Consider the following 14,725-nt stretch of genomic DNA (forward strand, 5'->3'; position numbering starts at 1 on the left):
GCAGAGTGTGGGGTGGTGGGGGGCTCGGGGGAGCCTGGTTGCACAGCTCTGTAAATAAAGGGGCCTCTATTTCTTTGGATTCTTTTGCTGGAACTAAATATCATGATCAGTGAAATTCTTACCTCATTAAAGGAACAAGGCAGGCTCCTCCAGCATATGTGCAGCACTGCAGTGTGGTTTGTTCTGAGCTGATTTGCTGAACAGATAACGGGAGTTTTAACCTAAGAATGGCATGTAATGTATGACCTTGGCTTTTGAAAGGTTTATTTTTGTTCTTTTGACAAAATAAGGTTTTAATATTAAATATGGGGTTGGATTTGACTTGGCAGATACCAGAGCCTCTATTACTGCTGTAGTCATAATATTAAACTATCTGCTGTGTGCCAGTGAGCATGCAGCAAGCCAAGAATTTTTCCATCAGTGTTTATTTTTCTGAAAACTTACCCAGTTGCTTTGCAGTTGGGTTGGCTAAAAAGGTGATGTGCCCTTATGTTGGAGGGAGCAAAGCAGTGGTGGGCACAATATAGTCCATGTAGACTCTTTATACTTAGCATCTTTAGTTTTGGGGTAAAATAGGGGTTCCCCCTCTTCCCCTTTGTGTTTTAGAAGTGTTTAGAAGAAACTTTCACTCAAAACTCCAGGGTTCACCAGAACCAAGGCATAAAACAAACTATGTGAAATATTCAGATCTGTTAGTACAGAAATTTAATGCTGTACTGCAGCTTTCAGTCTATGTAGCGGGGCCATGCAGGGATACAAAATACTAATTCTGAGCCTTTCTCCCTGCACATGTTCCATGTCAGACCATCATCTTACTGTAAAGCTGAGAGGCTTTTGGACTGCTGTGCTGCAAGAATTTGACTGAATAAATTACCTGTAAAGCACTTCAGTGCTGACTTAAGCTCCAAAGTCCTTGTTCTAAATTGGCTGTAGTTTGAATTGGTTACCTTCAGATTTAAGCCACTACCACCCTTCCGCCCTCAAAAAAAAAAACAAAAAAACCAAAAACCCCCACTAAAACCCCAAAACAAATAAACCACCCAAAAAACCAAAAACAAAACAACAAAAGCACTCAGCCAACCTAACCAAGACCAGAAAAACCTACACCAAACCTATCATCTCATTCCTCACTTCCCGAGCTCTCAGAGAAACTAGCCCCAAATAGTGCCAGAATTTAGTTTCTGTAGATCAAAGACTGTAGTCAAAGCATGTTGCCTCTGCAGCTGGCACAGGAGTTGTGTCAGGCTGACCTGCTGGGAATGCTTTCCACTGGAAAGGGAGCAGGTACAGGTAGCAGAGAATGTGGGGAGGTCTGTGGAAGAGTTCATGGCTTCCATGTGCTTTACCAAGATTTCTTCCATCTGTGGATTGTTACCCTTCCACCCAGGTTTTTTTTTTTGTGGAAATGAGGCTTGTCTGGTCTTTCTGATCAGGAAATATTCTTAGGGTTTTTAGCTTGTTCATTGTCTGGCTGGATGACAGTGATTGATTTTCTAGAAATTTTCTGGAAGTTTGGGGGAAATTTGGAACTTACAGGAAGAAGCACAAGTTTGAAAATCAAGCCTGCAAGGTGTGGTGGGTTTTTTGTCCAGCTTCTTGTCATCTTCCTAAGATAATGATTAAGCAGTTGAGACCTACTCTGAAAGGAGAAGACTGCCATGAGGACCAAGTGTTTCCACATGAGGAGTATCTCTGTCCTTGTGAGAGATGATAAGCCATTTGTTCTGTCTTCCATTGGCACATGTATCTGGAGATCTTAAGTTTCTAATTGGGAAAAATAATTTCCCATGCTACTTGCCTTTCCACTAGCAGACTGATGCATCCTTATCACAATTTTGAAGCTGGGGCCAGTGTGAGCACTTGCAGTAAAAAGGATATCTGTAAGAGAAGCCAAGCTGCATAACTTGGCTATTGGATAATAAAAGCAAAACCTTTGGCAAAAATACTAATAAAATTACGATGCTAATTACATTCTGAATATTAATATTTCTATGAAAGACCTGTCTAAATTAAGCATAAAGTATTTCCAAAGTAATCATGAATATTCAAAGCCACACATGTCACAATTTCCTCAAAACCAGATTACCAAACTAAAATTAAACAGATCAAAGACTTTCACTTTATTGACTGTTACCTCAGAACAGCTGCACAGTGCAGGTGAATTACATGTTTTTAAATTTTCCCTGTATTTTCACCAACTTGTGACCATTAACTATTCAAAAACATTTTAAGTCTAATCTTTAAATACAAATGTCTTAGATGCAAATAAAATTCTTCTAAGATTTAACTGTTAATTTGAAAATATAAGCATTGTATGCTGCTGCATTTTCTGAGTGTTCTTTGGAAGGTATGTTTTGAATCTTTGGGGATTTTAAAAAAATCTTATAATGGAAGTAGCTTAATGCTTGTTTCCTTACCTTTTTTTTTTTCTTATTTAGTAATTCTCTGTTTAAGAGTCACAGTACCATATGAACAAATCCATTTAAGTAAGGTTGCCTGTCAGCTTTACTGCTTTATGACTACTGGTCTGTTGTGACCAGCAATGTTCTCCTAAATACAAGTGTTGCTTTAGATTTGATGGATATTCACCTAAACACTTCTGTTATTTGGCAATTTTCATATGGATCAATGTAAAGCATGTGTGGTCTTCTTTAAACAGTTATTTTTGGGAAGCAGAGATCCAAGAGGTTAAAAAAAAGCCCACTGAACTTAGCTCATTTCATATTAGAAGTAAAGCTGTGTTGTTTCAGAACATGCCTTGAAAGGAGGAAAGTCAATAGGGAGCCATCTTACTTTCAGAAAACATAGCTGTGAAACATCAGCTCGAAGGCTTTTTGTTAACTTTGATCTTTCTTAAAACTGACCCATTCATAATGTATTTCAGTTTCTGGTTTATGCTTTTTCCTGGAATCAGTTCTTGAAAATTATCCACTTTGAAGCATTTTTATTTCTCCCTTTAAGAAATATTTTTTTTTTCCTTTACTAACTGATATGTGAAACTAATAAAACACTATAGGGATGCTGGTTGTCCAAGATACAACTTTGCATTTGTGAGGCTGCCAGTGTCCTGTATCAGTCAGTTAGGTAGATCTGCATGTGTGGTTACAGAACACAGGATCCAGATTCCACTCCCTGGATGGCTGGTTCTGTGAGGAAAACACTCCTCCTTTTTCCATGGTCCTAATCTTCAGTCCTGCTCTGGTTACAAGAAGTGTGTCATGACTTTTTATTTTTCATTCCCTCCAGGTTTACAGGAACAGATGGACCAAGTGGTTTTGGGTTTGAGCTGACATTCCGGCTGAAGAGGGAGACGGGGGAGTCGGCACCACCCACCTGGCCAGCAGAGCTGATGCAAGGCTTGGCCAGATACGTCTTCCAGTCAGGTACCACAGGGTCAATACAGGCCTTGCTTTTTCCTGCTCTGCTTCTAAAGGGCCACATCTGTTACAGGGTGTGGCACTTGTCTCATCAGCACCCAGTCAGGTCTTGGGAATTGTCTTGTATGGGAACCCAAAAGAGTGTGTTCCTTCCTCCAGCCCTGTCTGCAGGGACAAAACCAATTGTTGTTCAGGTTACTGCAAATCCTGAGTATTGAAAAGCTGAAGTTACACAACAGTCAGTAACTATGGGAGGTCTGCCCAGTGACTCTTTCCTGCATAGCTGGGTTCACAGAATCGCAGAATCACAGATTGAACTAGGCTGGAAAAGACCTTTGAGATCAAGTCCAACCTATGACCTAACACCTCCTCATTAACTAAACCATGGCACTGAGTGCCACATCCAGTATCTTCTCTCAGCAAGAAAAACACATTTGATTATCCTGAATGAGGAACAGCCATCTGATAAGGTCTCACTTCTCAGCAGAACTTCTAAAAACATTGGAGCTCCATCACAGGCAAATCCCTTCCCATGGTCCTGCAGCCAAGCAGTAGCAATGCATATAGACATGGTGTTGTTGAGATGTGAAAATGTAAAAGTTGTAAGGAATGCTAAGGGCTGGGAGGGCCAAGGAATTAACAGTTGTGAATCATTACTGCTGGTGGAGAATTGCCAGAAAACTGGGAACCAGGGTACCTACAGACCATCCTCTTGCACTGTTCTTTCATAGTTTCATTTACATCAGCAGAATGAATGTTACTTTGAGTGCCAGCACGTGAAAACCTGTGGAATGTCTGATGGCTAATGTACTTGAAAGGCACTTTCCAGCATCACAAGATCTGAATGAAAATATTTAAAGAACATTTTTAACTTAATTTGAGGTCCTTTATAGCTAAAGTACCTTGTAAATCGATGATTATTGAATTTGTAGCATTTGGTACCTGCTGAACTAGTTCATAAATTGCTCAGTAACTTCTGATTCTGCTGATGATTTTCAGTCAGCTGGCAGAGTCTCAAAAGAAAAAGGTCTGGGTAAGAACAGGATTGCTCTGCTAACCTCTATGACAAATCTGAGGAAGTGCCAATCTTTTGGGTATTTTTCTAAATATTGGTAGTCATAGTTCAGTGCCAGCCCAGACTATTGCTTGTCTTTTTGTAACCTTTGCTATGTAGCTGTCTTCCCCAGTTACCATCCAAAATTTGTCACACTTTTCTGTCTTGATTTTTACAACTGTTAAGCATCTAAATCTATGAGACTGTCATTATGTTTTACATTGTTCGAGATTCCCATCCTGCCTAAATTGTATTGCACAGCAGCTTTTTGCTACTGACCATGCAGGGATGAATTCATACTCACATTTTCTATGCAATGATTGCAGGATCTGAAGAAAACATCTGAATCTAAAGTCTTCCTCTTAGATACAAAATAATGTACATGTTATGTGTCAAGGTATACTAAATATCCTACATCCCATTTGAAACATTTAAAATTTCCTAGTCCAGGCTAGTTCTCACAGCAGTTGCTTGTTGGTCACTGTGTTTTCCATTGGTGAGAGGAGGTCTGTGGAATGAAATGGGATTTGGAAGGGTACTTAAGGGCAAACTTCTTGGTGACTAAGTTGGCAGTCAGGGCAGAGACTTCCCTTGTTTGGTTCCTGCAAAAATGCAGTCCCATCTTTTTGAACTTCAAAGCCAAAGAACTGTTCTTAGAATGAAAAGAGTGGTTGTGACCATGCTTATCAATCTGGCATGAACCATCCTCCGGTGTTATCTTCCGCTTATCTATGCTGGTTTTTACTTTACATCCACCATGACTCTTTAAAGGCACACTGAAACTCATCCATGCTGATGGATTCTAGCCTCTGGGTGTTTAGTTTTCAATTTGCCTTATGAAAAACAACAGTTCTTTCTTTGACTATGTAATTGGGTGTGAGCCAATACCATGCTTATCATACAGTGGTCAAACCACATGCTGGGTTACCTTAGGAAAAGCATGAGCAGCAGATAGAGGGAAGTTATTACCTCTTTGGCATGGCACTGAGAAGGGCTTGCTTCAAATATTGTGTCCTGTTTTGGGCCTTTATGAGATACTGAAAAACTGGAGAGTGTTCAAGGTGGTCAGGGTTCTAGGACGTGTGAGCCATGAGGAGAGCTGAAGGGAGCAGGGCCAGTTTAGCCTGAGAAGAGAATGTGCAGGGTGATCTAATTGGAGCCTACAGCTGTAGGGAGGGTAGTTACAAGATTGTGGGGTCATGCCCTAGATAGTACATCAAAGGGCTACAGCTCTGAGTTGCTGTATGGGAGGCCCTGGAAAAGCTTCAAGGAAAACTTGCTCACAAGGAGAGTGGCAAAGGACAGAGAATGGTTTATAAGAGAGGTGCTGGAACTCCATTCCTGGAAAGGTTCAGGAATGGCTCAACAAAGCTAAGTTGGTCCTGATCTAGCATTGGGGATGACTCCACTTCAAATAGGAGGCTGGACAAGTGACCTGCAAAGGCCCCTTAAAATATCATGGAAGTGTTGGATTTTGGGCCTTTTTTTTTCTATGCTGCTTTATGCTCTTCAGCAAGCAGCTGTGTGTTGTCACTGACTGTTACCAACCATTCCTTGCCTTGTATAAAACAAATCTGTGTGCTGTTGCAACAAGTGAAAAAGCTCTAGTTTTATTTTAGTACAAATTTGATTATCACATATCTCTTTGAGAAAGAATTTTCTCAGGCTAAAATCATCTGGTTAATAATAGACATCACATTAATCCTGATAAGATGATGCATTTAAAAGTAAGACTTGTAATGGGGCCTATTTTATCATGTTTCTTCTTGATCTTTCAGGGCAATGCTGTTGACCACAGCTAGATGCAGTAATTTTCTAATTTATTCAAAGATCTCTCACTCCATTGCTCTGCAGAGTCTCCAGTACTTCTACATCTGACGTGTCCTGCTTTATTTTGTTGTACTCCCTTGAGCTGTCTTGTCTCAGAATGGCAGTGTCCAGAGCAGTTCTCCATTATGTCGCTTCTGGGTAATCAGGCACCCAGTCCTCAGCAGTGTTACTTTCTTTTCTGCCTGGTAGAGTTTCCCCCAGTTTGACATTCTCACTCTGCAGAGCCAAGTGAGCTTCTGCCATTGTTTTTTCTCATTTTTTTACAGGACTTCTCTATTCAGATGTTGAAACTTTAAAACTGTGAAGTATTTGAAGGGTTGGTTCTTCTGAAGCCCATTGGGCATGAAGCAGGCTGTGGCATGACAGCATTGTTTTACATGATGAAAGGTTTCTTTTTGCTCAAGTTCTTTCTGACTGTAGTGCTTAGAGCATTTGTCAAATGAAACTCTGGTAAGCGTTGTTTAACTCTGGTGTATGTACTTTAATGTCGTCCTCTTCAGTTGTTTAAAAAAAAATAAAACTATGGTGTATCTTTAATACTCCAAAGTAGCCTTAAAAACATTTGAAGAACTGAAACAACTGAAGTAAAACTTACAAATCCACTCTGAACAAGAAGAAAAAGAATAAAATCAGCAGAAACTTTTTGGATGGGCTCCAAGCACTTTGGCATGTCAGAAAATTGTTTACGCTGAAAGCTGTACTAAGAGCTAAATTCTTATCTCTTGATAAAAGCCAACTTTTTAGTTATCATAGAGGTGTGCTGCTGAGTCCAGCTGAAGCTGGGGGAGAGTAAGGTGTAGTCATACTCCTGCTGAGCCTGAGCATTTTCAGGTGGTGACGACTCAGTTGAATATTCACCTAGCAGCTACTGCTGTCCTAAATACTTTTCCTGTGTATTGCAATTGCAAAGCATGTCTCATTGCAAGTGATGTATTTTTCTAACAAATTCTTCTAGGCAAATGAGTGTTGCATTCCTTTGTTTCTCTCTCCTGCACTGTGTCAGTGCTTTAGAAAAGCAATCTTCTGCATTGAATTTCAGACCTCTTTCAGCCTTGGCTTCTCTGTTCACTGTAACAAGCACTTGGTGCTTTTGATTAAAGGGCAGTACTTACCCTCCTTCAACAACACCAAGCTTTCAAGTCTCAAAGAGTTTTATTTGTGGCTTTATCTGTTCTTAATTTTATCACTGTTTGACCATGACCACAAATTCCAACTCTGTTAGTTTTTAAAAATCCCCAAACCTTCAAACCTTGAAAATGAAACTTTGCACAATTCTGTGACCTTAGCTTGTCACGGTTCATTGGTGTACTGCAAATATCTCATGGTAGAACAAATTTATATTTCAATTCAAATGAAAAGGAAGAAACACTCTTCCTACAGAAAGCTTATCCAGAGCTTACAACAACTGTTAACTCTTTATGTACTACAGTACTAAGACCCTTAATCACTACAGAGGGACTATGGTTTGTGTTTTCCTGAAATTAAAGTTTGCATTTTTTTTTTCTCTCTAGGATAAATTTATGTTGTTTCCAAGGGTCAGTCTGATATGTGTGATGAGGGCAATATATTGATGTAGCATGGGAACAAGTACATGTGTGTATTGAGCTCTTGCTGCTTCCATGTTTTTAGCCTGAAGGAAAACAGCTGCAGCCGTCAGGTACGGATTTGGAGAAATGGTCATGAAAACTCATCATGCAAAGAGCCTGAAGATAATGATGTGGCATATGTCATGGTTATATTCTCCACAATGCACAAGCTGTGGTGGGGAATGAGCCCAAAGTATGAAGAGCATGTCCATGAGTTAGAAGCTTGCAGGTTGGCTGAGCTTGATGACATTTACCCCAGAACATATCAGCATGAGCAGGCTGAGCCCCTGCTGGTTTAGGGGACACAGGCAGCACCACAGGAGACTGGAAAACTGGCAAATACTGTTCTTCACATCCCATTGAAAAACCTGTATCAAAACCAAAACAAACTCCCAAAACAAAACAAAATCCAAACCAAAACAAAAAAAAACACCAAAAAAAGTTTCTAAGTGGTCAATCAGATTTCAGGTCTTAAGAAACTGCTAAGAGAAACAAACCATCCAGAAGGTATCCACAGAATAATGGATGTTCCAGCATGGATTTATCAACAATAAATCAGAAGAAAGTAAGTTACATAGGAAGCAGTGAATGTTGGTTACCTTGATACTGCTGAGGCTTTTTACATTGTCCCAACAAGTGTGTGAATGAGCTATAACTCTTACAATGAAAGTGGGGCTCAGTGGGATTAGGGGATCTGATGGGGGTCTCAGACCTGCAACCATGAGCCAGCAGGTACCTTGGCACCTGCTGTCCTGCCATACCCACCAGGCCTTGGCTTTGCATCTCCTGGGGTCCAGAAAGCTTCAGAGTAGTAGCCTCAGTGACTCTTTGCTTGCCAACATGTTTTCAAACATTCTTGACACAGGCCAGTTTCTGTGTGTAAAAAAGAAAAAACCAAAACAAGCAACCAAACTAAACCTAAAACAAACTCCTTGCTTCCTTGAATACAAATGAAGCTTCTCTGGCTTGTTTGTAAAGCTGTTTATTTCTTCCCAGGAGAATGACTAAAGCCAAATAAAATGTGCCAGTAATTCATACACATTTTTCCCTGACTGTACCCTTATCTTTTTCTTCCCAACACCAGGCCGATTTATTATTCTCTTCTGGTTGCTATGGCTCTGGAAAATATATATTTTTTTCTATCATCTGTTTATAATATTGACCCGTTTCCAGTGTAGAGCTGGCCTGTCTCCTCTCTAGTATTCCAGGATTTTAGATTAAAATTGTATGGAGATTAACTGTGTTTTTTAGCTCTACAAAGAAGTATAAATCAACATCAATTTCAATTCAACAGAACCTGTTATGCAGTGAACTCTGCTGTGTGAATGCTGAAATTGTTGCACAGTAAATTGCCGTAGGTGAACAGGACACTCAACCAAGTGCACAGGGGCTGCGTGCCTTTATTCTGCAAAGGGGTATGGAAACATGAAGTCACTGGTTCCAATTTAACCCAAGTTTGTCATGGCCAAAAGCTCTCATCATCTGATAGTTATTCAGCAGTCCATGAGAAATTGGTTGGGTTTTAGCCTAATTCCTCTTAGATGTTTCCCATAAAACAAGCTGTTCTGTGAGCAGCAGCTCAGATCGAGCCTGGGCCTTTGCATTTTTGTGCAGTGTCCTGCACTGCTGCAATAAATCCCCTTCTCCCCATAGTGCTGCCTTTGAGCTCACCTCCCCAGTACCTCCCATCCCTCCCCCATCTCCTAAGCCAGCCTTGTCACATCCCCTAGCTTCCAGCTGGGACGTACGTGCTGTGAGTGGTACCAAATGATGTGCTGGCTGACAAAACAAACCGGTTGCTGGCGTGCAGAGTGGTTGGCTGATGAGCTGGGCACGACAGGCAGCTGTCAAGCTCGTGCCTTTGTCCCTAACCTGTAGCTGGCTTCCTCTGGAGCTGGATGGCATTGCTGATGTTGTTGGCAACAGAATTGCCAGATGTAATTCTTGTAAATTGTCATGAAAGGCATTGCAGCGAAAAGTGCTGGCTGCAGATAGACCTGGCCCTTTTTACTCCCCATTGTAGATCTGGGTTCCCTTAGTTAAAGTAATGCAGGTCCTCCCTGCAGGCTTGCAAAGCTTAATATTAAGTAAGTTTGTATTACTGTAATTTTTGGGACCTCTAGAGCCCAATGCTTTTATCCTCACTTGTGATTTTACCCAGCTCTCTTTTGTGGATGGCTGCAGTGGCACAAGCTTGCCAATCCTTGGAAAGCAGCTTTGCAGTGGCCTTGGCCATGGCTGAGGTTTCCCTGGCTGTGAACTAGTACCAGCTGGTGGCCTGTCCTTCCTCTCTTCATCAGAGTGCTGTCAGGTGTGGGTGGTAAACTGGGAGAGGGCATAGAGCAGGGACACAGCTGTGAATGCCACCACGTGTGTGGTGAGCCTGTTCTTCCTGGCAGCGCAAATGGAGTTGCATGGCCTTAGATTTTGTGTGATTACATTGAATTCACTTCTCTTCCTGTTTCCAGTCGGAAGAGTATTGCCCCTTTCCAATGCTAGAGGCACCCCAGTGCCAGACTCAGCCCTGCCCTTTGCCTCAGAGCACTTCATCAGCCACTGATGGGATAAGCTGGCCATTATTTTTGCTGATTTGTTATGGGTTTAGTGAGTAGCATCTTTCTGGCCTTTGTTTGTGACTTGCTGGAATCTTGGGCAACACTAGAGAATCTCTTCCCTATACATTTAATTCAGCTGCTGTATAGAAAAGCCCCTGCAGCCCTTTGGACAGGTTTGAGATGTGCAGGATGATTTCCCAGGAACATGAGAGGAAGGGACCAGCGCCACTGCTGAGTGATATTGCCTTTTGCTTCATCAGCATGCGTGCTCTGAAGCAGGGCTGGGCATGAGGCTCCTCCCAGTCAGAAGTGCAGGAGTAGGAAAGCATGACTGGAACCCCAGGAGTTTCCAAGGACACCTGCGCTCTCATTTTACTTGGAAGATGAAAAGTCTATGTCTTATGTTGTCATTAAGCTAGTTATGTAATATAAATTAAAGTATTTTCTTCTCTGCCTCTCTAATCTCCCACAGTTTGGGCTTTTTTCCTCTCCTGCAGTTTGTCTGGATTCATGGTTATTTCCTGTGTCTTGCTGTGGAAGCCACTGTTGTCTCTCCAACTTTTAGTTCTTGGCTGGGAACAGGTCTCTGACCTTCTCCAGCCCCAAAGGATAGGTTCACACTAAGGCACGGAGAGACTTTGCCAGGAGCAAAGGCACAGAAAGCCTTTGTTGCTTATAAAAGACTTTGTTGAAATAGAAGGAAAACTGTCTTCCCCTAGACTGCTTTACTGATTACATAGTATTTCCAGGCAGTAAGTGAGGGATCTCAGTGCTGCCTGAAAGAGAAGGCTTGTTTGTAGCTGCTACTGCAATTTAGATAAAGTAGGTTTAGGCCCAGTTTGAGTTGGCAAGATTTCAACTGATGCTGTCCCTTTTAATTCTGTCAACTCATGTCCTGTTCCTGCCTGGGAACTGAACTTGGCTTGTTGTTTTTCAGCTGTTCAGTACAGTTCATTCAGTTGGTTTATTTAAAAAAAAAGAAAAAGGAAAAAGAAAGGGGGTGGGAATTTGTCTTTTCTCTGTGTTTTACATCAGTCCATGTGCCCTGATGCTGCTCCCAAAGGGTCAGGGATGAGCACAGCACCAAGACTTGTAACTTTGATACATGGTTATACTTAGAAATGCACAACTTTTTTTAGCTTTCATATTGCAGGTGGGCTGCTATTGGGAGGGAGAGGGAGGGAAGAAGCTGGCACAGAGACCTGGAGGAAGCTGTGTGACACATCTCTGTGCAGAGATGGCAGAGGGACAGCCAGCAGGCCCCACGCCCAGGGACGCCTGGATGCTGGCCCCAAGCAGGTGTTCATCCACAGTGGCTGCAGTTCAAGATCAGGACTGATCTGGCTGTTTTCTGCCCAAAGTGGAGGGGAGCCAAGCTCTCTGCAGGAAGCCTTTTCTTCCATCCTACCCAGAGCCTCCCCACTGTAGGGGAGTGAGGAGGAGCCCACATGTTGAGACCAGCAAGCTCTGTGAGGAAGAATGTCTCTTAAGGCTGGAATAAAGGAAGCAGGGGAGAAGCTGCACATGGTGAGCCCTGCCTTGGATAAAAGCTCTGTCCCCTGTACTGAAGGAGGAATGCAGGACAAAGGAAACAGCACAGGGAAGGCAGAAAACTCCCCCTCCTGCTGGTGTGAGGTCCTTTGGCCTCTCATATACAAGGTCTTTGTCCCACCCGGCCTTTCCTGGGAAACGGAAGCAACTGCTTTAGCAGTTAAAAGCTTCTGCAGAGAACAGTATTGCCTCCTCCTATGGAGGAGCTGAAAGCAACAACACAGAGGGATTGTTCTGCAGTTGCAAGAGCATCCTCTCTCACTGCCTGTGTGCAATTGTTTGGGATGCACAGAGGAGAGTTTGAAGGTTACACGTACTGAGTAGCCTTCTGAAAAGGACTGTGTTTTCCCTTGACAGCTGCCAAGCCTATGTTAGATGAAACTGCAGAGTAGAGTAACTGCAGATGAACTGCAGAGCTGGAAGTTGGGTTCACTGTTACATATCCACCTTCTTACACATTCTATTGAAGATCTGTGCAGCAAGTGGTGCTCAAACTGTGCTTTCTGACTAACTCACTCTGCCTGTGAGAGTGGCAGTTTGCAGAGCTCATTACAGACCGTCTTCTGACAGCCTCAGAGCCAAAGATCCTTTGCAGCAGCCTGCTCAACCAGGAGGCAGCAAATGGGCACAGCAGGGGAAGTGTTTTGTTCTTGGTGGGAAAGAGAAACTGGGAGAGTATATTCAGAGGTTGTGGGCAGCCCAGAACCTGAGGAAAGTGGACTCTTGTGCTTTTTGATTTAAAATTAGGGGCTTAAAGGAATTTTCTCAGAACACTTGCGATGGTGTTTCAAATGACGCTCCATAAACAGGCTGTCCATTTTGCATTTGAACCATAAATACAACTCTTGGAATGGAATAAGTGTGTTTTTCTTGCAGTGCTGTAATGGGTTGGTAGAGCTCAGTGGTAATTATTTTATGCAAGCATGTGTGAATGCAGAGTTTTTCTGTTTCCTGCCCTTTGGCCTCCTGCTTTGCCAAAGTAAAACAAAAGTTTGGCCTGTGCAAGCTTTAAATTCCTGAAAATTTAAGGGAAAATAATCAACCACTGAGAAAATGACACAGTGCTCTCTTGAAGACCTCTGCCCTCCTGTCCATTACAAGTCCCAGAACTGATGCCTGAGTAATTAGAACCTTTTTCTGAAAGGGTTATAATGTGATAACTTTGTGAATGTTTTCTCACAGACCATCTGCCCTTTCTTGCAGTTTCTTAAATAATTTTGCTAAAACAGATACCCTGGTGCAGTCTAAGAGTCTCTCTGTCAGATGTCTGTGCTGTGAAAGCTATTCAAAGAAGCTGCTTGTGTGTTCTTTGGGTTCTTCAAAGACAGATCCTGCCTTTGCATTCCTTCAAGCTCCTTGAAAGCTCTTCAACAGAAATGTCTTATAAATGCATATCTAGGGGAAGGTCACAAGTGACTGTACAAGCTTATGGTGCTCATGGGTCCATCTAAATATCCTCCCTTCTCAGTGGCCTGCACATGTGCAAGTATGCAGGAGGTCCAACAAGGAAAAAAGTTTTTCTCACCTGCTGCAGTTCTATTCCCTTCTGTTCCCTGAGGACATTTAAAGGTTGCCAAATGCTGTGGGCACCAGTCTTTGTTCTAGTTGCACCTTGCTGGGAAACATTCAGGTAACTGTAAAACATTCTGGCTTTCCTGTGGCAGAACTCAGGATAAAGTTTGTAAATGACAGGTAAGTATCTCTTCAGACTGGTCATGTGTGGCCACATGATGTGTAAATAAACTGTCATTAAATACCTCTTTTGAGCTGAGTCCTTATCTGACAGGAGATCCTGCTGTATAACATCCTGTCTGGCTCCTGGGGCTCCACCCCATCCTGAGGCTGTTCACTTTTTGAAACTGCTGACGATGTAACTGCCATCCTTTAAAGGAGTGCTGCAAAATGCATCTCCATCCTCCTGAAGGATGCAGAAGACTGGTAGCAGTGCTAGTGGGCGGGGGTGGAAGGGTCTCTTGCCTGACCTGGAGCAAGCACATCACTCCTGCTCCCTTATGGTTGCTGGAACAGGAAGATGGAGAAAGTAAAAGGAAGACTGGGGGAGGAGAAAACATCCCAGCCCTGCAGTACCCAAGGGGAGTGGGTCTGAGTGATGGGGTGTAGAGGAGCAAGAGCTTGGAGCAGCAAACTTCTGTGGGACTGAGAAGAAGCAACTCACATCTGTGTTCATTTTCTTTTTCTGCCATACTCAACAATGCCAGCTAAGTCCTTTCATGCTGCCATGCCTTCTTCCAGCTTCCCCTTTCTGGAGAAGGGAGCCATGCAGATAAATCTGCAGATGGGTGAGAACTGTGTTGTTGTAAAAGCAAGATGAGAGATGCAACCTGCCCTGGACAGTGCTTATACAAAGGGGACAGCAGACACGATGAATGTGCCAGCTCCTGCTGTTTGCAAGAGCTGCAGAAGCCTGAGGGGAACAGAGTGGAGGAGCTGAATGAATTTTTGGGAAGAGAGAAAGTGTGGGAGGAGGTGGCTGGAGGAGCAGGCTGCACAGAGTCAGGGAGAGGACAGGGGGCCCACCACTTGCAGAGGGTGGGAGTGTGCCCTGGGCACTGGAGTCACTTGCTGGGAGCCTGCTGAGAAATTCCCAGAGTTTGCAGTCATGGAAATTGTGTACACACGTAGCATGGGGCAGGAAGAAGGAGTGAGCCAGATATACAGATCTGTAAGGGATGGAAAGAAATGTCTTGGAAAACAGAAGGGGTAGAAGAGGCTCAGAACCAAATTGGTTATTGTACAATAGCATTTAATTTT

The 14,725-nt window shown here is 42.8% G+C and overlaps 1 protein-coding gene across 2 annotated transcripts in view; it reads left to right on the top strand.

The window, feature by feature from the left end:
- SUFU (SUFU negative regulator of hedgehog signaling) overlaps positions 1-14,725 on the top strand; it is an 87,924-nt gene that overhangs the window by 20,246 nt on the left and 52,953 nt on the right. For both annotated transcript variants that reach the window (XM_036385581.2, XM_036385582.2), the window contains exon 3: positions 3,247-3,383. In XM_036385581.2, the coding sequence (XP_036241474.1) occupies positions 3,247-3,383 (137 nt within the window). The remainder of the gene's footprint in view (positions 1-3,246; positions 3,384-14,725) is intronic.

The sequence above is a fragment of the Molothrus ater genome, chromosome 8 (genome assembly GCF_012460135.2).
Source record: "Molothrus ater isolate BHLD 08-10-18 breed brown headed cowbird chromosome 8, BPBGC_Mater_1.1, whole genome shotgun sequence".
Classification (NCBI taxonomy): Eukaryota; Metazoa; Chordata; class Aves; order Passeriformes; family Icteridae; genus Molothrus; species Molothrus ater.